Source organism: Scyliorhinus torazame, chromosome 19 (genome assembly GCF_047496885.1).
Source record: "Scyliorhinus torazame isolate Kashiwa2021f chromosome 19, sScyTor2.1, whole genome shotgun sequence".
Classification (NCBI taxonomy): Eukaryota; Metazoa; Chordata; class Chondrichthyes; order Carcharhiniformes; family Scyliorhinidae; genus Scyliorhinus; species Scyliorhinus torazame.
This window is the reverse complement of record NC_092725.1, coordinates 82,906,166-82,929,348: the sequence shown is the minus strand read 5'-3', so window position 1 is coordinate 82,929,348 and position 23,183 is coordinate 82,906,166. Positions and strand designations below refer to the sequence as shown.

The window sequence follows — 23,183 nt, the reverse complement described above, 5'->3', positions numbered from 1 at the left end:
TATTTTAGGCTGCACCAGGGACGAGACAGGGATGTCCACTCTCCCCATTGCTCTTTGCCTTGGCTATAGAGCCACTGTCAATGGAGCTGAGAGCGTCAAGGGTCTGGGATAGTAAGGGGGGGGGGTGTAGCATACGGTTTCGCTGGACGCGGACGACTTGCTGCTTTATATTTCAAACCCGTTGGAAGGTATTGGGGCGATTATGAGTATCTTGGAGGAATTTGGCAGGTTCTTGGGGTACAAAGTTGAATATGGGGAGGAACGAGGTTTTTCCAATTCAAGCAAGGGGGCAGGAGAAGAGGCTGGGGGAGTTGCCATTTAGAGCGGTGGGGAGGGGAGAACTTTCGATATCTGGGTATCCAGTTGGCGCGGGGATGGGAGCAGCTGCACAAGCTGAATTTGGCTCAGTTGGCGAAACAGATGAAGCAGGATTTTAGGAGGTGGGGTGTGTTCCCGATGTCACTGGCGGGACGGGTGCAGTTGGTAAAGATGACGGTTCTCCCGAGGTTCTTGTTTGTGTTTCAGAGTATCCTGATCTTTATTCCTAAGGCTTTTTTCAGGAGGGTGAATGTGCTGATTTGGGCGTTTGTTTGAGCGGGTAAAGCCCCACGATGAAGAAGATGCTGCTCGAGTTTAATGAACTATTATTGGCCAGTGAATATAGCCATGGTGAGGAAGTGGGTAGTGTAGGAGGGTTCAGTGTGGGAGTGGATAGAGGGAGCCTCTTGTAAAGACACAGGTGTTTGGGCATTGTTGACACTGCCTTTGCAATTCTCGCTGACCTGGTACTCCACAAGCCCAGTGGTGGTGGCGGCCCTGAGGCTGCAGGGGCCCTCGGTTTGGGCACCAATCTGTGCGAATCATCGGTTTGTCCCGGGGTTCTGGAAGAGGGGTTTTGGGAGTGGCAATGGGAGGGGATTGAGCAGCTTGGGGATCTATTCGTTGGGAGCAGCTTTCCCACTGCATTGGAGTTGCCCGCCGGGAATGGGTTCCGTTATTTACAGGTGAGGTATTTTGTTCGGAAGCAGGTACCGTCCTTTCCTCACCTGCCGCCCCAGGGAATGCAGGACAAGGTGGTGTCAAGATCAGGAGTAGGGTCAGAAATTTACAAGGAGCTGATGGATTGGGAGGGAGCCCCGATAGGGGTAGTGAAGCGCAAGCGGGAGGAAGAGTTGGGAGGGAGTGGGAGGCTGGGCTGTGGGAGGAGGCTCTGAGGGGTGTGAATACATCCTCGTCGTGCATTAGGCTTAGCCTTATTCAGTTTAAGGTGATCCACAGGGCGCACATGACGGTGGCCAGGATGAGCAAATGTTTTGAAGGGGTGGAAGATAGGTGTGGGCATTGCGCGGGTGGGTCCGCAAATCATGTCTGTGTGTTTTGGGCTTGTCCGAAGCTTGGGGGATTCTGGCAGGGGTTTACCGATGTTAGGTTGGAAGTCCTGAAGGTGAAGGTCCAGAAGTGGTGATCTTTGGAGTGTCAGAAGACCCAGGAATCCAATGAGCGAGAGAGGCCGATGTTTTGACCTTTGCCTCCCTGGTAGCCTGGAGACGGATATTATTAGAATGGAAGGACTCAGGGCCCCCGAAACCTGGGGTGTGGGTGAGGGACCTGGCAGTTTCTCAGGCTGGAAAAAATAAAGATCTCCTTTAGAGGGTCTGTGGAGGGGTTTGCCCAGAGATGGCAGCCGTTCATCGACTTCTTCGAGAATAGTTAAGATATCAGCAGTGGTGGGGGGGGCTAAAATGGGGAGGTAGCGGAGCTGGGGAATGGGGAGCAGGCTGGTGGGGTGTTAGGTCTTTAGTAGATTTGGGCATATGCAGCCCTGTTGGCTTGTTTTGTTTTGTGATTGTGTTTGATGTGTAAATATACAAATGCCTCAATAAAATATTTTTCAAAAATATTAATTAATAAACAACACGAGGTGCACCGCGTCAGGGTCATGCTAACAAATACTTGCACCAATCTATGCCCTCGTGAATCCTGGCCGAGAGGGCTGGGGCATCTCGGAGGTGTAGAGAATCCTGTGTGCATCCATTAATAGGATGAAAATGGGATCAAAATACTCATTTGCATCCTCCTGCTAGGGCGGGCACAAACCTCGATGTCGCTGCCAGCGGATGGACCCAAGCATTGGTGCTGCTCCCGTTTTTCCCCCCAACACGAGATTCTTTGTCGCATCGGGAACTCCACGACTGGCAGCAGGGAATCTCCCCCCATCTTTCCCCCCCACCCCCCACCACAGCTGACATCTTAGTGTCAGTGGAAAGGGGAGGGTTGGGCCACCCATGAACTGGGAGGGGGGCGTGACCCAGCAAATCCCGAGGGGGGAGGTGGGCTGAATTGCATTGCGGGCATGTAGGCGGGGTCCAGCCGCCGGACCTCGCTATTGGGTCGCCACTCCAAATGGCGACCCATTAGCAAGATTTACTGGGGAATCCCTGCCAAGTAAATATCTCGCTTCTAGATTTGCGCTGCCAGCAGGAGGACAAATTAGGTGCAATTCAGCTGCGGCGGGAAAACATAGGGCGGGTTTGCCAGCGGGATTCTCCACTTCGGCTGATCAATGAGGTTTCCCATTGTGGGGCAGCCCCCGCCGTCGGCAAACCCCCAGGCTGTCGGAAAAACAGAGGGTGGGATTCTCCGACCCCCCGCCGGGTGGTGTGAATCCCGCCTTGCCGCTCCAACGCCGACTGCCAAATTCTCCGGCCCCGGTTTTCGGGCGGGGGGGGCGGGGATCAGGCCGCATCGGTCGCATGCCGTTAGCAGCGTTCCCCCCGCCGGCAATTCTCCGGGCCCCGATGGGCTGAGCGGCCACCCGTTTTCGGCCAGTCCCGCTTGCATGAAATAGACATGGTCCATCCCGGTGGGACCTGGCTTGGAGGGTGGCTAGTGGGGTCCTCGGGAGGGCGCGGGACGATCCAGCCCCGGGGGGAGGGGGGGGACCCACGGTGGCCTGGCCCGCGATCGAGGCCCACCGATCTGCGGGCTCTTTCCCTCCGTGCCGGCCTCTGTAAGGCTCCGACATGGCTGGCGCGGAGAAGAAACCCACTGCGCATGCGCAGGAAACACGCCAGTGGTTCTGCGCATGCACCAGAACACGCAGGCAGTCCTGCACATGCGGCAACACGTGCCGGCCGGCGGCGGCCCCTCAACTTCTGAGCGGCCCGACGCCAGAGTGGTTCACGCCGCTCTTGGTGCTGGTACAGGTCGCCCCGCCAATTGCCGGAGAATCCCGCCCAGAGAATCCCAACGCCGGAGAATTTAGCCCATATTTTCCCAAACAGAGAATTCTGACCTATTAACTTAAAATCATTAAAGAAGTTTATCCGTATTACAGTTGTGGTCCATTATAGAGTGTTGCTTTCGGGATTCTCTCAGCATACGCCGGCTCGGAGAATCAGCAGGCCGGGTGCGAATAGCGCGTTGCCGCCCCGGTGCCGGTCCACCGATTTTCCGGTGAGCGGAGAATCGGCGCCATTGGCGCCGGTGCGGGTCGGGGCCTCTCTACGCGCCCCCCTCCCCTGGGATGGGCTGAGTGGCCGCCCAAAACAGCCCGAGTCCCGCCGGCGTCGTTCACATCTGGTCTTACCCGGCGGGACCTTGGCATCCATCCTGTCCGGGGCGGCCTGGTGGGGGGTGGTCCGACCCGGGGGGGGAGGGGGGCTCCACTGTGGCCTGGACCTCGATCGGGACCTACCAATCGAAGGGCCGGACTCTCGTGTGGGCCTATTTTGCTCCGCGGTGGCCCCTATAGCCCTACGCCATGTTGCGTCGGGGCTGGCGCGGAGAAGGAGGTGCCCGTGCATGGGCGCATTCGTGCCAGTCGCAGTGAGCATGGGTGCCGGTCGCAGTGCGCATGCACAGACCCGCGGCGCCCATTTGACGCCGTTATCGGCAGCTGGAGCGGTATGTGTCGCTCCAGTGCTATGCTGGACTCCTGTAGGGCAGAGGATCGCCGCACTCAGTGGTCCGATGGCGCCGTCGTTTAACTCTCCAGTTTTTACGACGGCGTCAACCCTCTGCTTTCAAATGGGAGAATCCCACCCAGAGTGTTCGTTTAAGCCTTTCTCCCATGTAATTATTTATCTCGCGTCTGTAAAGGGTTTTGAGCATGTCCAGGCTTTGGTGGGATTTTCAGTCTGCAATAGAGGACTTGTAAGCAAGACCTAATTCACTAGTTCTCCTGTTTTCATAGTTATTATTATTTTTACTGTTCTGCTGAGTTACTGTTATTGGAAAACTTTGTTAGTTATTTATATAAACAAGTTCCTTCTTTTAAGCAATGTATTTGACTACCGACTGCCTTTTTTGTGGTATAAGTTACCACAGGGTTACTTTGAGTTTCTTTCATGAGAGGATCCACAGCATATTCCTTGCATTCATCAATAAAAAATAGAATTAGAAGAATGCATAAAGGACCCCTAATCTGACACTGCCAGTTGCCTACCACCCAGGTTAGGTTAAAATTAATCGCTAGGATTCACAGTGCAGAAGGAGGCCATCCAGCCCAACGAGTCTGCACTGACCCTCTACAAGAGCACCCCACCCAGGTCCACTCACCTGCCCCATCCGTGTAAACCCATGAACCTGCACATCTCTGGACATTAAGGGGCAATTTAGGGTGGCCAGCCCACCTAACCTGCACATCTTTGGACTGTGGGAGCACCCGGAGGAAACCCACGCAGACATGGGGAGAAAGTGCAAACTCTACACAGTCACTCAAGGCTGGAATTGAACCAGGATCCCTGGTGCTGTGAGGCAGCAGTGCTAACCACTGTGCCATTGTGCTGCCTATATTTACTGGCAACTGTATGACAAAGACTGATTTTTCATTCATCATGCTTCTGAAGCGCCTTGGGATGTTTTATAAATTAAAGGTTCAATGTAGGTGAAATTGCTGGTGAATACGCATTTTGCTAATCAGCTTGTTGTACATCATGGGTGTGATTCTTCGTTTCTGAGACTAAGTGTTGACACCAATGCAGAATTTGTGGATGTTCATGACAGAAGCACTGGTGCCACACCTGGACCGATTCCGCTACTGCTAAGTGGCCAGCATTGGCGCCACATGGAAGACAATCGATTCTAATGAGAAACGGTGCCAGATTCGCGATTCATATTCATGAGGCTGACAAGCTGCAGCTGTATATACACACTTCATTCCCCACACACACCACACCAGCCAACAAGATGGCAGCGAAGAGAGCAGCCCCGAGGTTTACAGATGCCGAGCTGGAGACCCTCTTGGGCGTGGCAGATGAGCGGAGGATGACCCTGTATCCCGGCCCAGGATGTAAGCTGCCAGCTGCCGCTGTTCGACACTCGTCTCGGTTGGGCACTTGAGAGAAGAGGTTCCTGGGACATTATTTGGTGTGCACCACACAGCTGATCCGGTACAGCAGGTGGAGGTAGGAACACCTGAGGGGGCGGACGGTCGGAGGGCAGGCTGTCCCCAGGGACTAGCCGCCATCCAGACGAGCTTCTGGAACAAACAGCCCCATCCATAGCGGTGATGCAGTCGCAAAACCAGGGACTACATGAGGGGTTGTCGGCTGGCATCCAGTACCTGCAGGTGCAGCTGGGAGCAGGTGCAGCAGCAGGTGGTGGTGTCGACAATGTGTGCCACTCAGACCAACACCGCATGGGTGGCATCCATTGTGGAAGCATTGTGGGAAGGGGGGGCGGGGGGCTATGGATCAGCATATGCAATGCCTGGGACATTCTGTGCAGGTGGAGGCTGAGGCCCAGGACAGGGTTGCCACCTCACAGGCGACCATGTCCCAGAGCCACCTGGAAATAGCAATGGCGCTCCTGAGCCTCGACCAGTCACAGTAGCCTATGGCTGGGGAAGTTGGCGGCATTGTCCAGGCACTGGCCAAGGTGGTGCAGATACAGAGGGAGATAGTTTAGTGCCAGAGGGAGATGGTGCAGTCACTGGCTGATGTGGCACAGACCCAGAAGGTGGTGGCATAGTTGCAGCGTGATTTGGCGCACTCACAGATGGGGATGGTCCACTCCCTGTGCTCCACAAGCTTGCAGACCCTGGTCGAGCCCAGACCGGGCCTCCAGGACTGGCAGTGCCAGGTGGCGAGGGCGCCTCAGGGGATAACTCTCCTCGCACCACCGTCCCATGGAGTAGCCCCCGGGCCATCAGGCACCCTGAGGGAGGAGGAGGTGATTGGGCCCCTGCCAATGACTCCCGCAGATGAGTTGCCATAACAGCACAGCACCTCGCACCCCACTCCGCCCCTCCCGGTGCATCTGGTGGCAGTGGGCAGAACGGGACACTTGGCAGTAGCCCCAGAAGATGCCCGCCAATGTGGACACAGGTCAGGAATCATAACAGGCCGCCTCCACCCCTGCTGTACCCTCTGGGATTCCAACTAGACGTAGAGTAGCGTTAGGGCCCGTATGGTCAGAATGATAGATACCAGTGGCGGGATTCTCCCCTACACGGTGGGGCGGGCTGTACCAACGCCGAGGAGTGGCATGAACCACTCCGGCGTTGGACCGCCCGTGAAGGTGCGGAATCCTCCACACCTTCACGGGCTAGGCTGGCACCGGCGGGGATGGCGCCTCGCCAGCCAGCGCGGAAGGATTTGGCGCCGCGTCAACCGGTGCCGAAGTGCCTCTGCCGGCCGGCGCGAGTTAGCGCATGCGTGGGAGTGCCAGCGTGTGCTGGCGGCATCGCAGCGCATGCGCAGGGGGGTTCTTCTCTGCGCCGGCCATGGCAGAGGTTGACAGCAGCCGGCGCGGAGGGAAAGAGTGCCTCCATGGCACAGGCCCGCCGGCGGATCACTTGGCCCCGATCGCGGGCCAGGCAACCGGGGGGACACCCCCCGGGGCCAGATCCCCCCCTGCACCCCCCGGGAACTCTGCAGGCTGACCCGTAGAGCCAGGTCCCGCCGGTATGGACCTGGTTTGATTTACGCCGGCGGGACCGGACGAAAACGGGCGGCCGCTCGGCCCATTGCGGGCTGGAGAATCACTGGATGGCCGCTGCTAGCGGGCGCCGACCGGCACGGCGCGATTCCCGCCCCCGCAAAAAACCCCGGCGGTGGAGAATTCGGCAGCCAGTGTCGGGGCGGGATTCACACCGCCCCCCCGGTGATTCTCCAACTCGGCGGGGGCTCGGAGAATCCCGCCCCAGTTAAGTTGGCACGGGAGCAGGGCAAATTGTAGTTATAGGGTCTCGGGGACAAATCTGTATATATTCGTTCACATTAAACACCTGTTTAACCTACCTCAGTGCTCTGTCTAATGGGTGTGGGGGTGGGTTGGTCTGGGCTGGCCAGGGTGGAGGATGTTGGGGGAGGGGGAGGAACCTTGTGAGTGGCGCAGGCTCACTATCGCCCTGCCGTCCCCACCATTGCAACCCCAGGGATACGATGGGACCATGTGATGGAATGGCGGGGGCTGGTGGTAGTGAGGGAGTGTGGGGTTGGGATGCGGTGTCCGTGCCCCTGGTCAGTCCTCCCCCTCCATGCCTCCTCCCCACCCCCCAGCCCCAGTTAGTCAGTAAACCTGGAGACGATCAGAGCATGCCATGTGCGTTGACCCTGGTGCATCCATGGGCCCCATGTCCTGCCCACCCACACCCTACCCCGCATCCTCCTCGTCGGATGAGGCTTAGCGTTACTCCTCCTCCAATTGAACCGTACTGCTGGCCTGCTTTAAATGCCAGCTATTTTGCCCTGGGCTAAACCAGCCCCTGATGCGGGCGACTCTCTCAGCATCATACTGGAGGGCCCCTCCAGAGCGGTCCGGGCACCTGGACCGCATCTTCAGGAGGCCAAAGCACCGCTCGATCACACCCCTGGTTGCTGTATGGTCGTCGTTGTAGCGGATCTCCGCGTCGGTCTGTGGCCTTCGGATAGGCTTTATCAGCCACGGCCTCAGTGGATAACCCCTGTTGCCTAGGATCCAGCCTGCCCAGTCTTGGGGCATTTCGAACATGTCAAGAATCGTTGAGTGTGTCAGGATGGGTTGTGCACACTGCCCGGGTAGCTGATGGCCACATATGAGATGCACATTAATTGAGTGGTACCCCTTTCGGTTTGTGCACAATGGCCTGTCATCTGCAAGTGTTCCGGGGCATCTCATTGATGGCGACGAACCCTGTTGCCCGGGCATCCCGGTGGGCTTGGTCCACATCGAAGTGAATGTATCGAGGCATATAGGGCCTCCCTGACTACGCGGATGCACCGAGGTCTGTGAGATCCCAGACAGGTCCCCAGCTGGCACCTGGAAGGACTCCATGTGTATACGTTCAGGGCGACCATCACCTTGATGGCCACGGGGAGCGGGTGTCCTCCCCCATACCCCCACGGTGTGCCATCATCTGGTAGATGTGTCACTGTTTCTCTGCTCAGCCGGAGTCTTCGATGGCATGCCCGGTCTGGCAGGTCCTCAAATGACAGGCGGTGACGGTACACACAAGGCCTCATACGGCGCCTCCTTGGCACCTCCTCCTCCTTGGCCTCTTGTGCGGCTGGCTCTCCATCCTGGGCAGCTGCCCCCTGTCCCGCTGCTGCACGCTCTGTTGCTGCAGCTTCCTCCTCCTCCTCGAGCAACTCCAGCTTGTACAGGCTGCAGGGCACCCCCCAGGACTGTGACGACTAGCAGAAAGGGCACCATTGCTGGTTGAATTCCAATATCCATTTTTTGAAGGGGGTGAAAAACGTGGCAGGTTAGCATGGTGCAAACCCCCATGCCCAACCAGATCCAATGGGATACATGATGGCCCTAGTTGGCACTGCGGACTCCGCCCCCGCATGTCTCTCCCGCTCCTCCATCCCTGCCCCGCCAGTGGCCGGCACAGTGGTGGCCTCTGGCCCTGGCGCCCATCCTTGGTTCCAGGGTTACCATTGGCTGGCACTGCCCTTGCCAAGGGTAGGCACCGTGCCTCCGTACGGCTACTGTGGGTTTTGCCCTGGGTGGGCCGCCGGCTGGGTTGGCGTGGCGGGGGGGAGGGGGCATGGGGGCACCCATATGGTCAGTGTCACTCTGCAGAACCAGGGCCAGGGTGGGTGGTTAGTGGGGTGTGCAGCAAGATGGCTGCCTTGCAGGCCGCGGTAATGGCGATCCATGCTTGGACACCGCCCCAGTCATGTGGGGGGTCACCCTGGCCACTCGGCTTGATCCCCCCCATTCCCCCTCCCCTGGCCCCCCCAACCCCAGCCAGCCTGGCCAGTGCACGGGCCGGCAGCCTGCAGTCACTCCTCTCCGGGTCCTACCTCCTCTCTCTCTCCTTCATGAGCCACAACGCTGGTTTCTTGATTTGTAAAAGCACAAGTGAACCACGCCGTCGGAAACTCGGCCCATCGGAGGAGGAGAATCGTGGAGCCCCCGGAGGATACGGGGTCGAACCCGCTAGTAATATGCAAACGGTGTTTACTGTACGTGCGTTTTGGAATGCATTGACGCTGCTGTCGAGGTGCTGGAGAATTGTGATTTGGCTTCAAATCGGCGCCTGCAGAGATTTTGGCATTGGAAATGATTCTCCGCCCAATCATCTTTTCCGATTTTGGCGTCGGCTAACGGAGAATCCCGTCCCATTTATTTTGCTGTTTATAATTCATGATAAATGCCATTTCTCCCGCAGATGATATAAAGGTTAAATAGCACCTACTTGGGGTAAACTGTTGCTAGATCTTGAATATCATAACACAAGTTGACACTGTTGTACTTACTGTGGCCATCCTTCAAAGGTTGAGACAGTAAAAAGGGCCATCATAGCAGATGGGACATCATCAAAGTTGAATTCACTATTGTCCCATTTCCGTTCACTTATCATTGGCTGATTTACATTCCCATCTTTGTAGAAAATATATTGGCCTCTATTAATAGAAAATAAATATAATTATACATTTGCATAATTTATATCTTCCTTCCCAAGATACATTAGTATTTTTCATTTTTCCTCAGGATTTTAGTTACACTCTTTTCTACTGCATCCTGCACGAAATAAGAGGGCAGACATTCATTCTGTGCTCAGGCTGCCTCTGAGCCCAGTTAACTCATAGGTACACATGAGCAGCCTTGGGTAACTTGATTTATTAATTGTTTTCTCCATCTGTGGGGAGGGACAGCTGTGGGAAAGCCTGAAGTTGCTGCTTCTTCCCGAAACAGCAAAAATAAGATCAAGGTATTTAAAGGCATTCCTAAATTCATTTGACAAGGTCCCACATGACAGACTGATTAAAAAAAAGACCATGGGATCCAAGGGAATGTAGTGACCTAGAGACAAAATCTGTTCAGTGGCAGGAAACAAAGGGTAATTATTAACGGGTGGTTTTGCAACTGGAAGGATCTTTCCAGTGGGGTTGCGCAGGGCTTAGCCTAGGTCCCCTGCCCTTTGTGGCATATTTGTGATGATTTTGATTTAAATGTCGGAACATAGTCAAGAAGTCTGCAAATGACACAAACCAGTTGTCCCGCCGTCTGATTCGCCTGGAGCACGCCCGGCAGCTCCCCACGAATGAGCACATAACCGCTCCCTCACAGCAAACCCCAGGCAGCACGCATCCATGACACCGCACAGACCAGCCCCACGTTTCGGAGATGCAAGCGAGGCCAGACTGTTGTATATGGTAGAGTTGAGACAGGACACCCTGTTTCGCTGGGGGGTGGGGAGAGGAGGGTCAGCCATAGGTCAGCCAGTTCTTCAAGAAGACAGTGGCAAAGCCCATCAGCTTGGCGAGCGTTACGAGGAAGATCACAGATCAGTGTCGTAAGAAGCTCCATGACCTCCACCGGGCCGCATGGGTGAATTGATATTGGCCCCCTGGCACTGGTCCTGTGTGCCACCCCCAGGCACCTTCTCCGCCCCCCACAATGGGCCGGCGGCTGGTACCGCACCCATCACCCCGCCCGCCCCCCCCCCCCCCCCACCTAGATGACCTGTTGCATGTGAGTTGTTCATATCAGACATAATGATCCTCCTCTCTCGATGACCACACATCCATTTTCTCTCAGGACCTCCATCGGGTGGTGCCGGCCCATCCGGGGTAGCTCCCCACCTTCCAAAAGAACCCCCTGGAGAAGAGGTCCAGGAATGCCACCATTCGAGGCATCAAGCTGTCACCGCCACCTTCCACCAAAGCAGTGACACACACCTTTGGTGGGTGATATTAGTGGACAGGCTTCTGGGGACATTCTGGTGGGCACCACACAGTTGCTGATGCACATCGGGTGGTGGCAGGAACATCCAGGGGAGACAGCAGTCGGAGGACCGCTGAATCCCAGGACCCAGCTGGGCCCCAGTCAGATGAGGAGCCTCTGGACAAGGTTATCCCGGAGCTGATACAGGCGCTACGGAGGGTCCCTGAGATTCCAGAGGGAATGTCAGCCGCACACCAGCGGGTCCATAGTCGATTGGAGGAGTCCTCTGATGCCCTGTGTTCTCACCCAACCCCTGCACCCCCCTGGGCACAGTGGTCCTAGACCAGGGCCCTCCCCGAGGCATACTACGTGCAGGTGATGGGTGTGAGCACGCAATTAGCAGAAAGACAGAGGTCTTTCGGCAACTATCCTCCATTCTCCAGCTGCTCGCACAGGTTCTCCCTGGACTCGTCCTCCAGCCCCAACTGGTCCGGCTCCCCCTCGCCCTCCTCCTAAGATGAGGCCTCATGTTCCTCCTCCTCCACCTCCAGCATACGCCCTGCTGCTGTGCCAGGTTGTGGAGGGCACTGCAGTTCACCACAAAGTGGGTAATCCTCTGGGGTGGGAGGGGGGGTACTGGAGTGCACCATCAGAGTGGTGAGGGCATCGCAAGCGCATTTTGAGGTGAGAGTGACTGCCTTTGACATCAAGGCAGCATTTGACCGAGTATGGTATCAAGGAGTCGTAGGTAAACTGGGAGTTAATGGGAATCAGGGGGGGAAACTCTCCGCTGGTTGGAGTCATACTTGGCACAAAGGAAGATGGTTGTGGTGGTTGGAGGTCAATCATTTCAGCTCCAGGACATCACTGCAGGTGCTTCACAGGGTAATGTCCGAGGCCCAACCATCTTCAGCAGGTTCATCAATGATCTCCCTTCCATCATGAGGTCAGAAGTGGGGATGTTTTCGGATGACTGCACAATGTTCAACACCATTCGCGACTCTTCAGATAATGAAGCAGTCCATGTCCATGGCCGGCATGGTAGCACAGTGGTTAGCACAGTTGCTACACAGCATGTCACATGAGAGTACCTTTTAAGAAATGGGTGTTTAAGAAATGTACCTTTAAGAAATGGAACTGCTCATGTTACTACAGTGATGTCAGAGTGTGGGTGGAGCTGAGCTCCACTTCTGCTTTTTAGTTTCAGTTTGAGAAAGAGCTTGGGTGTGTCTGTGAGCTGCACTGCTGTTGATCTCTGCCATGAAGGACTATCTCTTAATCATTTGGTGAATTCAGAAGAATTATAAATGTTTTCAGTATTGAATGTAAACCCTAATGTGCTCCTGTTTGAAGGTTTGTTAAGCCTTTTGGATGTTAAAAGGACGGCATACAGATTACTTAGTGTGTATTCTTTGGGGGTGTATTTGATTTACTGGTTGCTAAGATATTCACTGTTTGTTTTAAAAAGGTTAACTTGAGTTCATAGAATAAACATTGTTTTGTTTTAAAAACCACTGGTCCATTTTCTGCTGTACCATACCTGGACAGTAAGTCATGTGCGCCCATACCACAATCTATTAAAAGTTGTGGGTCAGGTGAACTCCATGATACACTTTGGGTTCTCTAAACCCTGACCCATAACAAGCGCCAGGGTCCCAAGTTCGATTCCTGGCTTGGGTCACTGTCTGTGCGGAGTCTGCATGTTCTCCCCGTGTGTGCGTGGGTTTCCTCCGGGTGCTCCGGTTTCCTCCCACAGTCCAAAGATGTGCGGGTTAGGTGGATTGGTCATGCGAATTTGCCCCGTAGTGTCCAAAAGTTAGGTGGAGTTGCTGGGTTACGGAGATAGCATGGAGTTGTGGGTTTAGATAGTGTGCTCTTTCAGGGGCCGGTGTAGAGTCGATTGGCCGAATGGCCTCCTTCTGCGCTGCAAATTCTATGATATGATTCTATGTCTAAATACAGCAAGACATGGACAATATCCAGGCTTGGGCTGACAAATGGCAAGTTACATTCGTGCCACACAAGTGCCAGGCAATGACCATCTCCTACAAGAGAAGATCTTACCACCGCCTCATGACATTCAATTGCTGAATCCCCCACAATCAGCATTCTGGAGGTTATCATTGATCAGAAACTAAACTGGAATAGCCATATCAATATGGTGACTACCAGGGCAGGTCGAAGGCTAAGAATCCTACGGCAAGTAACTCACCTCCTGACCCCGAAAGCTTGTCCACAAGGCACAAGTCAAGAGTGTAATGGAATACTCTCCACTTACCTGGATGAGTGCAGCTCCAACAATACTCAAGAAGCTCGACACCATCCAGGACAAAGCAGCCTGCTTGATTGCTGCTCTTTCCACAAACATGCAAATCCCCCACCACCGATGAACAGTGGCAGCCATGTGTACCATCTACAAGATGCACTGCAGTAACTCACCAAGGCTCCTCAGAAGCACCTTCCAAATCCACAACCGCTACCATCTAGAAGGACAAGAGCAGATGTCTGGAAATCCCATCACGTGGAGGTTCCCCTACATGTCACTTGCCACCCTGATTTGGAAATATAACACCGTCCTTTACTGTCGCTGGGACAACATCCTGGAACCCCATCCCTAACAGCACAGTGGGTGTACCTACACCTCAAGGACTGCAGCAGTTCAAGAAGGCAACTCATTACCACCTTCTGAAGGACAACTAGGGATGGGCAATAGATGCTGGCCTAAACAGCGATGCCCGTATCCCGTAAATGAATTTTAAAAAAATCCGGGGGGGTGGCCAGTGGAACCCACGGGCGCTGAGCCCCTCACATCCCCAGCCCAGAGGCAACCCCCCCTCCCCCCCCACCGATGGCACCCAGTCCCCCTCGCCGGTCAAGTCCCTCCCCTCCAACCCCAGGGCTCCCCATCCCCGAGCGCTGGGGCAGCAGCTTGGGATCCTTGAGTCCTTGGGCTGCATGCCTGAGTTCTAAGATGGCCACACACCTCCTCTGACCCCCACAGCAGCTATTCGCCTGCTTCCCGTTTTTAAATAGGTGTGCTAAAGGACACCCGCTGGGCTGTCTGTTAGATCTCAGGAAGTCGTTAGAGAGGGCATCTTGTTAATGATATGGAGATTGTCATGTTCTGTAGACTGGCCGAAGTGAATGATGAACGACAGAACATGTAGTTTAAAATAATTTATTATGGAACAAACTGTGTGGAAAGTTAACTAGGATAAATAAACTAACACACAACTAACACTGAACAACTCTTGTGGAACTACTGTAAATAAGTCTATCTCCCAGCACAACCAACACCCATCCCCTCGATCACGTGGTGATGTGATGGGTTTAGCATGCCACCTAGTGGTTGGTGGTCGTGCATAACATTATGTACAAACTTACATTATGCACAACACCACATCCCCTTTCCTTTGTAAAAGAAAATTATTTGCAAACATTAAATTACTTTTTACATTTCACCATGATATGCATAAATATATACATGTACTTTACAGTCTGTTACAAGTTTAGTCTTTGTGGCTTGCACCTTATTCTTGTGGATCTTCTTAGTGTTTGCAGAACTGGCACAGGCTCTTCACACTGTTTAATATTTGATGTTTGATTTTGATGTTGTTCATGTGTTGGCATACCATCCTCTTGTTGTGTTGATTCCTCCTCTTGTTGTGTTGGTTCCACCTCTTGTTGTGTCGGTTCCATGTTTTCTTGAGATGTTATAGGAATGTTGAAATCTTGCTCTGGTGGTTGCATTACAAATGGTTGCCGTACTTCGAGCAAAGCTCTTCTATTCCGTCTCAAAATAACACCTTCATCTGCCGATGGCACCCAGTCCCCCTCCCCGGTCAAGTCCCCCCCCTCCAACCCCGGGGTTCCCCATCCCCAAGCGCTGGGGCAGATATGAGTTTGAACCTGCTGGTCGCAGTACCTTTGCTTGTTTAGAGTATCCATTGCCGTTGCAGTCTTCTACTCTCACCATATCCTCCGGCTGAGGTTGAAGCCTTTTGGAAGACGTATCATAGAACCCCTTCTGCTTCTTTTTCTGAGAGGTCAATTGTCTCGCTAACGAGTGGTTCATAGACTGGACACCTCTGGACACTCCTCAGGGAACTCCTGGGAATAAACTGTAGCTCCATAGTCTCTTTGCCAGTGGTTCCGAGGCCTCAAAAAACTGCAGTGAGGGTCCTATATTGGTAGATGAGCCTCTTAAGCATGCCAGGATGCTACAGACCTCGGCAGCCAAAGGACAGTCGCTATGGACATCCCAAGCAGCTGGTCGACAACATCATTATCCTGCCTCCCTCTCAGCCACCAGCAAAGGGATGACACCTATCAGGAGCACATATAGAGAATTAAGAAGACCACCTAGCTGCAATTGGGGATTATGGGGATTTAGAAGTTGAGTTTCGATTTTGGTGTGAGCCTTAATAAACCTTTCACTCAGTCTTCCTGTATCTCATTCTAAATTGCGATGCCCTGTCTGATTGCATCAACACCTTCCCTCCGTCAAGGAGCTGAAGGCACTGGACTAAGCTGTGTGGTTTCAGCTTCTCCATTGAGGTATACAGTGCCAAAATGAATGAAGTGACATCAGGACTGATTAAAGTTAAAGCTTCAATGGAATCTTTCTGAAAGAGCAGAAGGATCACAGGACAGGCATCCCGAGCCTCCCTTGCATAAATCTGACTTTGCCTTGCCTGTGATCCAAGGAGTTCCTCACCATGCATCGCCTCGTCAGTAGGTTCTTGCACATTCTCATCTTGGGAGGAGACATCACGATTAGTAATGTCCTCACTGTTAAAGGTCTCTCCCCTCTACAGTCCTAGGTTGTGTTCTGCACAACAGATCACCATGATACATGAGAGCCTCACTGTAATAACCTTTATTGTCACAAACAGGCTTATAGTAACACTGCAATGAGGTTACTGTGAAAAGCCCCTAGTCACCACATTCCGGCGCCTGTTCGGGTACATAGAGGGAGAATTCAGAATGTCCAAATTACCTAACAGCACGTCTTTCGGGGCTTGTGGGAGGAAACCGGAGCACCTGGAGGAAACTCACGCAGACACAGGGAGGACGTGCAGACACCGCACAGGCAATGACCCAAGCCGCAAATCGAACCCGGGACCCTGGCGCTGTGAAGCAACAGTGCTATCCACTGTGCTGCTGTGCTGCCCTGGGGCATATTGAAAAGCTCTAATAGATTGAGCAAGGCACTTGAATCACATCTTCAATGCACAATGGTCACTAGGTTTGATCCATGGCAGGTGTTGTACTTCTTCTCTGCATCCATTGGTTGGAGTGGGGCGGATGGCACCTGAGTACATAGATGCCCTGATTACCTCCTGGGATCCAATTATACATTTATTGGATCAGCTTTTGATGGTCGCAAATGGGTTGCACACTGATCGAGTGGGAGCTCTGCTGCCTCACAGTGCCAGGGAGCCGGGTTCAACTCCAGCCTTGAGTGACTGACTGTGTGGAGTTTGCATATTCTCCCAGTGCCTGCATAGGTTTCCCCAGGGTGCTCCAGTTTCCACCCACAGTCTAAGGATGTGCAGATCAGGTGGATTGGCTAGGGTGCTCTTTTGGAGGGTCAGTGCAATCTCAATGGGCCGTATAGCCTCCTTCTGCACTGTAGTGATTCTATGGTGCAAAGATCAGTGACAGCCTTCTGCAGAACTTTTTTCGTTATTCATTCATGGGATGTGGGCATCGCTGGTTGGACCACCATTTATTGCCCACCCCTGAGGACATTCAAGAGTCAAACACATTGTTGTGGGCCTGGAGTCACATGTAGGCCAGAGCAGGTAAGGCAGATTTCCTTCCTGAAAGTGAGCCAGATGTTTTTTTATGACAATTGACAATGGTGCCATGGTCGTCATTAGATTTTTAATTCCAGATTTTTTTATTGAAGTCAAATTCCACCAACTGTGGGATTCAAACCCTGGTCCCCAGAGCATTACTCTGTTGACTCTGGATTACTAGTCCGGTGACAATACATAGATACACAGAACATACAATGCAGAAGGGGGCCATTCAGCCCATCGAGTCTGCACCGACCCACTTAAGCCCCCATTTCCACCCTATCCCTGTAACCCAATAACCCCTCCTAACCTTTTTGGACCCGGAGGAAACCCACGCAGACACGGGGAGAACGTGCAGACTCTGCCCAGACAGTGTCCCAGCGGGGAATCGAACCTGGGACCCTGGCGCTGTGAAGCCACAGTGCTAATCACTTGTGCTACCGTGCTGCCCCCCACATCACTGCCTTCCCTGCAGTATTTTATTTGCTGCCATCACCACTCTAACCTCTGCAGAACGTTCAGCTTCAGGTGGTGGATTCTGACCTTTGCATAGACCCTTCTGTATGCAGGAGGCTGTTGACATGACCCGCTGTGCCCTTCTCAGGCCCCGAGGCTGACTCTCTTAGGTGATTGTGGTGTTGGTGATGTGCCCATCTGGCCTCTCAATGCCTGGACCTTCCTCCCACCCGGATCTACCCTTCCTCCTCCATGAGGTCACATGGCCTGGGTGAATGAGGCACATGGCAAATAGCCACTCTCTGAAGCCTAGGCTTCCAAATAGGCTGATCCCCTTCAAACACCCAAACATTCCCTAATTCCACAAGGTAAGTGCCACTGCCTTAATGTGACCCTGGCCGTGTTCCCCCATAATCTTCACACATTCCCCACTTCTCCCGACACCCCCCCCCTTCCCCGCACACTGCCGCTGACCTCTGCTAGAGTCCTTTGCACACCACTCTTCTTACCAATAGACAACAGCTCTCCCGATGTCTTTAGAGAGCCAGGATTTATCCTCTGTTTTCTTGCCATTTCAGGCAGGATTTCAATATCATGTGTACCACTGACAAAATTCAAATCTACTCATTAAATGCAAGTTATTTGGCTTTTTAAGCACATCAATTGGTGTCCCTGCCTTGATGTCAGAAGTTTGCCTTCTATGGTACCAAAATCCAAAAGCGATCTCATGTCATCGAACTTCCGATAAAACATGATCTGCACCGATAGTATGGCCCTTCTGCCTCGAAACGTGTGCTTTGTGGGTTGCTAGGATTTTGAACATAGGCTCAATTCTTCTCATTTAATTAATTCAAACCTCCCTTGTGTTTCTTTAAGTCCAAAGCCTTCCCCATGGGGAGGAAAGTACTTGTACTGTAATGACAAATTAAATCATCCAAGTCTGCTTTTAACTTCTGATGAAGAGCGAAAGGACTCAAAGCATTAACGCCGCTTTCTCCCCTTACAGATGCTACCAGACCTGCTGAGTTTTTCCAGTGCCCTCTGCTCATGCTGTTAGCTGGTTAAGTAGCTGTGTGGAAGTAGAGTAGCAGATTTTCTATCTGTTCTCTCAGTTATGTAATTGCCCACTTTGGACAAGGATTGATTTTTCCAACTCTTGTCAGTCAGCCATCAGCTGGTCGCAGAAATTGGTATGTTCAGCCTTGCTGCAGAAATAAATGTATCTATTGTGCATGTGCAAATCTGTGAACTACTCGCATGCTTGAATATATCCATTAAATTCCACAGAAAGTGGGTCTCAAGCTTGCACTTGCCGACAGCCGGCATGCTTGCGGATTTTAACACAGGTGGCCGCCTTGGTCCATTGTCAATTAAGGGATTGTGTGTGGGGTCCTGTTGTTGCATCCCCAATCAGAGGGTCAGCAGTTCTGAGGTCTCAGCAGTGCTATCAGAGAAAATCAGAAATGTTACATCGGAGAAGGAGGCCATTTGCTCAATGGTTACTGCACCGGCTCTCCAAATGAACAATTCACTTAGTGCCATTCTCCCATGTTCTCCTCCTAATCCTGCATATTCTTCCTTTTATAACTGTCTAATTCCTTTCTGAATGCTTCAATTGAACCTGTCTCCACCACACTCTCAGGCAGTGACTATAAGACATAGGAGCAGATTTAGACCACTCAGCCCATCGAGTTTGCTCCGCCATTCAATCATACAATAATTTTCTCATTCCCATTCTCCTGCCTTCTCCCCATAACCTCTGACCCCCTTAGTAATCAAGAACCTATCCATCTCTGTCTTAAAGACACTCAGTGATTTGGCCACCACAGCCTTCTGCAGCAAAGAGTTCTACAGATTAACCATGCTCTAGCTGAAGAAATTCCTCTTCATCTCTGTTTTAAAGGATCATCCCTTTAGTCTGAGATTGTGTCCTCTACTTTTAGTTTTTCATACAAGTAGAAATAGCCTCTCCTCATGCACTCTATCCAGGCCTCGCAGTATCCTGTAAGTTTCAATAAGATCCCCCCTTCATCCTTCTGAACTCCAACGAGTACAGACCCAGAATCCTCAACCGTTCCTCATACGACAAGCTCTTCATTCCAGAGATCATTCTTGTGAACCTCCTCTGGACCCTTTCCAAGGCCAGCACATCCTTCCTTAGATACAGGGCCCAAACTGATCACAATACTCCAAATGGGGTCTGACCAGTGCCTTATATAGCCTCAGTTCCCTGGTCTTGTATTCTAGCCCATTTGACATGAATGCGAACATTGCATTTGCCTTCCTAACTGCCGACTGAACTTGCACGTTAACCTTAAGAGAATCATGAACAAGGACTCCCAAGTCCCTTTGTGCTTCTGATTTTCTCAGCAATTCCCCATTTAGAAAATAGTCTATACCTCCATTTCTTCTTCCAAAGTGCATAACCTCACACTTTTCCACATTGTATTCCATCTGCCATTCTTTGCCTACTCTCCTAGTCTGTCCAAGTCCTTCTGCAGCACACCTGCTTCCTCAATACTACCTGTCCCTCTACAAATCTTTGTATCATCTGATAACTTATCAACAGTGCCTTCAGTTCCTTCTTCCAGATCATTAATGTATATTGTGAAAAGTTGTGGTCCCAGCAAAGACCCCTGAGGCACACCCCTAGTCACCGGCTGCCATCCTGAAAAAGACCCATTTATCCTCTCTGCCTTCTGCCAGTCAGCCAATCCTCTATCCATGCCAGGATCTTACCCTTAATACCATAGGCTCTTAAACTTATTTAACAGTCTCCTATGCGGCATCTTGCCAAAGGCCTTCTGGAAACCTAAATAAATCACGTCCACTGGTTCTCCTTTGTCTAACTTCCCTGTTACTTCCTCAAAGAACTCTAACAGATTTGTCAGACATAACCTCCCCTTGATGAAGCCATGCTGACTCAGTCCTATTTTATCATGCACTTCCAAGTACTCCGTGATTTCATCTTTAATAATGGACTGTAAAATCTTACCAATGACCGAAGTCAGGCTAACCGGCCTATAATTTCCCATCTTCTGCCTTCCTCCCTTCTTAAACAGCGGTGTTACATTAGCCACTTTCCAGTCCTCTGGGACCCTTCCTGCCTCCAGTGATTCCTGAAAGATCACCACCTATGCCTCCACAATCTCTTGAGCTATCTCTTTTAGAATCCTAGGGTGTAGTACATCCGGTCCAGATGATTTATCCACCTTCAGACCTTTCAGTTTCCCCAAAGCCTTCTCTTTAGTGATGGCCACTGCACTCACCTCTGCCCCCTGATTCTCCTGGAGCTCTGGCATCCCACTGGTGTCTTCCACCGTGAAGACTGATGCAAAGTAAGGTTTCAGTTCCACTGCCATTTCTTTGTTTCCTATTATTACTTCTACAGCCACATTTTCCTGTGGTCCAATGTCTATTTTTGCCTCTCTTACCTTTTATATATTGAAAAAAAACTCTTCTTTTATATTACTAGCTAGCTTGCACACATATTTCGTCTTCTCCCCCCATATTGCTTATTTTAGTTGTCCTCGGCTCACTTTTAAAGGCTTTCCAATCCTCTGGCTTCCCACTAATGCTCGCCACTTTGTATGCTTTTTCTTTTTCTTTTATGCTGTCCTTGACTTCCCTCATCAGCCATGGATGCCTTGTCCTCCCCTTAGCATGCTTGGAATGAATTTCTGTTGTGCCTCCCGAATAATCCCAAAAAACTCCTGCCATTGTTGTTCCACTCCTTTCCCTAAGAACTCTGGCCAGCTCCTCCCTCATGTCTTTGTAGTTACCCTTATTTATTTGTAATACCGTTACATCTGATTCCAGCTTCTCCCTCTCAAACTGCAGCATAAATTCTATCATATTGTGGTCACTGCTCCCCAAGGGTTCCTTCACCTTAAATTCCCTAATCTGGGGTGAAATTCTCCCCCAACGGCGCGATGTCCGCCAACTGGCGCCCAAATCGGCGCCAATCAGGCGGGCATCGCGCTGCCCCAAAGGTGCGGAATGCTCCGCATCTTTGGCGGCCTAGCCCCTCAATGTCGGGGCTAGGCCGGCGCCGGAGGGATTTCCGCCCCGCCAGCTGGCGGAAATGGCGTTTGTTGCCCCGCCAGCTGGCGCGGAAATGCGGTGCATGCGCGGGAGCATCAGCGGCCGCTGACAGTTTCCCGGCGCATGCGCGGGAGCGTCAGCAGCCGCTGAAAGTTTCCCGCGCATGCGCAGTGGGGAGAGTCACTTCCGCCTCCGCCATGGTGGAGGCCATGGCGGAGGCGGAAGGGAAAGAGTGCCCCCACGGCACAGGCCCGCCCACGGATCGGTGGGCCCCGATCGCGGGCCAGGCCACCGTGGGGGCACCCCCGGGGTCAGATCACCCCGCGCCCCCCCCAGGACCCCGGAGCCCGCCCACGCCGCCTGGTCCCGCCAGTAAATACCAGGTTTAATTTACGCCGGCAGGACAGGCAATTTCTGGGCGGGACTTCGGCCCATTCGGGCCGGAGAATTGAGCGGGGGGTCCCGCCAACCGGCGCGGCCCGAATCCCGCCCCCACCCAATCTCCGGTACCGGCGACTTCGGCGGGGGCGGGATTCACGGCAGCCAACGGCCATTCTCCGACCCGGCGGGGGGTCGGAGAATGACGCCCCAGGTCTGCCTCAATACACATCACCATATCCAGAATTGCTTGTTCCCTAGTATGCTCTGTCACAAGCTGCTCCAAAAAAACATCTCTTAGACATTCCACAAATTCCTTTTCTTGGGATCCACTACCAACCTGATTTTCCCAGTCCACCTGCATATTGAAGTCCCTCATGATTATTGTAATGTTGCCTTTTTTACATGCCTTTTCTATCTCCTGATTTATTTTCTGCCCCACACCCTGACTACTGCTAGGGAGCCTGTGCATAACTCCCATTTTTTACCTTTGCGATTCCTCAACTCTACCCACAGAGATTCTCTGTCTTCTGATCCTATGTCATTCCTTGCTATCGCTTTAACTTCATTCCTTACTAACAATGCAACCCCGCATCCTTTTGCCCATCTGCCTGTCCTTTCGATAGGACACCTTGTATATTTAGATCCCAGCCCTGATCCCCTTGCAGCTACATCTCTGTGATGCCCACAACATCGTACCGGCCAATTTCAATGTGTGCAACAAGCTCATTTACCTTGTTCCATATAATGCACGCATTTAGGTATAACACCTTCAGTCCTGCATTGAATTCCAGATCTTAACCACTTGCTATATGAAAAAGCTTTTTCTTGCGTCACATTTGAATCTTTAGACAATCGTTAAACCTGTGCCCTTTCATTCTCGATCTTTTCACAAGTGGGAACTGTTTTCCCTACTTACTCTGTCCAGATCACTCATGATTTTGAATACTTCCATAATATCTCTTCTTAGCCTTCTTTTCTCCAAGGTAAATTGTAGGAAAATAATCTGACACATTTTGGGTTACAGTGGGTCTGAGTACAGTAGCATTCCCACAGTGATGGTAAGAGAGCACATGACCTACACCTAGGGCCAGTGTTGTATTGGACAGAGCCATGTGTACCAGTAAAAATGGAGGCAGCTCCAAGCTTGTACGCTTTACTGTATATTTGTAAATAGCTCTAAGTGTCAATAAATATTTACAGTTAACTTACATACAGCTAAGAAGACTTCTTCAGACCTACTGACCTGTAACCAACACCCTACAACATGATGGCAGCTTGTGGTAAAACCCAAGACCTTGCAGAAAATGCAGAGAAAAACTAAAATGCTGGAAGACAGAGAAGAATTCAGTAAAGCAGTCTGACCTGAAAAGAAGCCCCAGAAGCAGAGGCACAGAG

The 23,183-nt window shown here is 52.2% G+C and overlaps 1 protein-coding gene across 5 annotated transcripts in view; it reads right to left on the bottom strand.

The window, feature by feature from the left end:
- Positions 1-23,183, bottom strand: part of cacna1c (calcium channel, voltage-dependent, L type, alpha 1C subunit) — a 1,623,635-nt gene that overhangs the window by 449,018 nt on the left and 1,151,434 nt on the right. For all 5 annotated transcript variants that reach the window (XM_072484617.1, XM_072484613.1, XM_072484615.1 and 2 more), the window contains one exon: positions 9,693-9,839. In XM_072484617.1, coding sequence (XP_072340718.1) covers positions 9,693-9,839 — 147 coding nt within the window. The remainder of the gene's footprint in view (positions 1-9,692; positions 9,840-23,183) is intronic.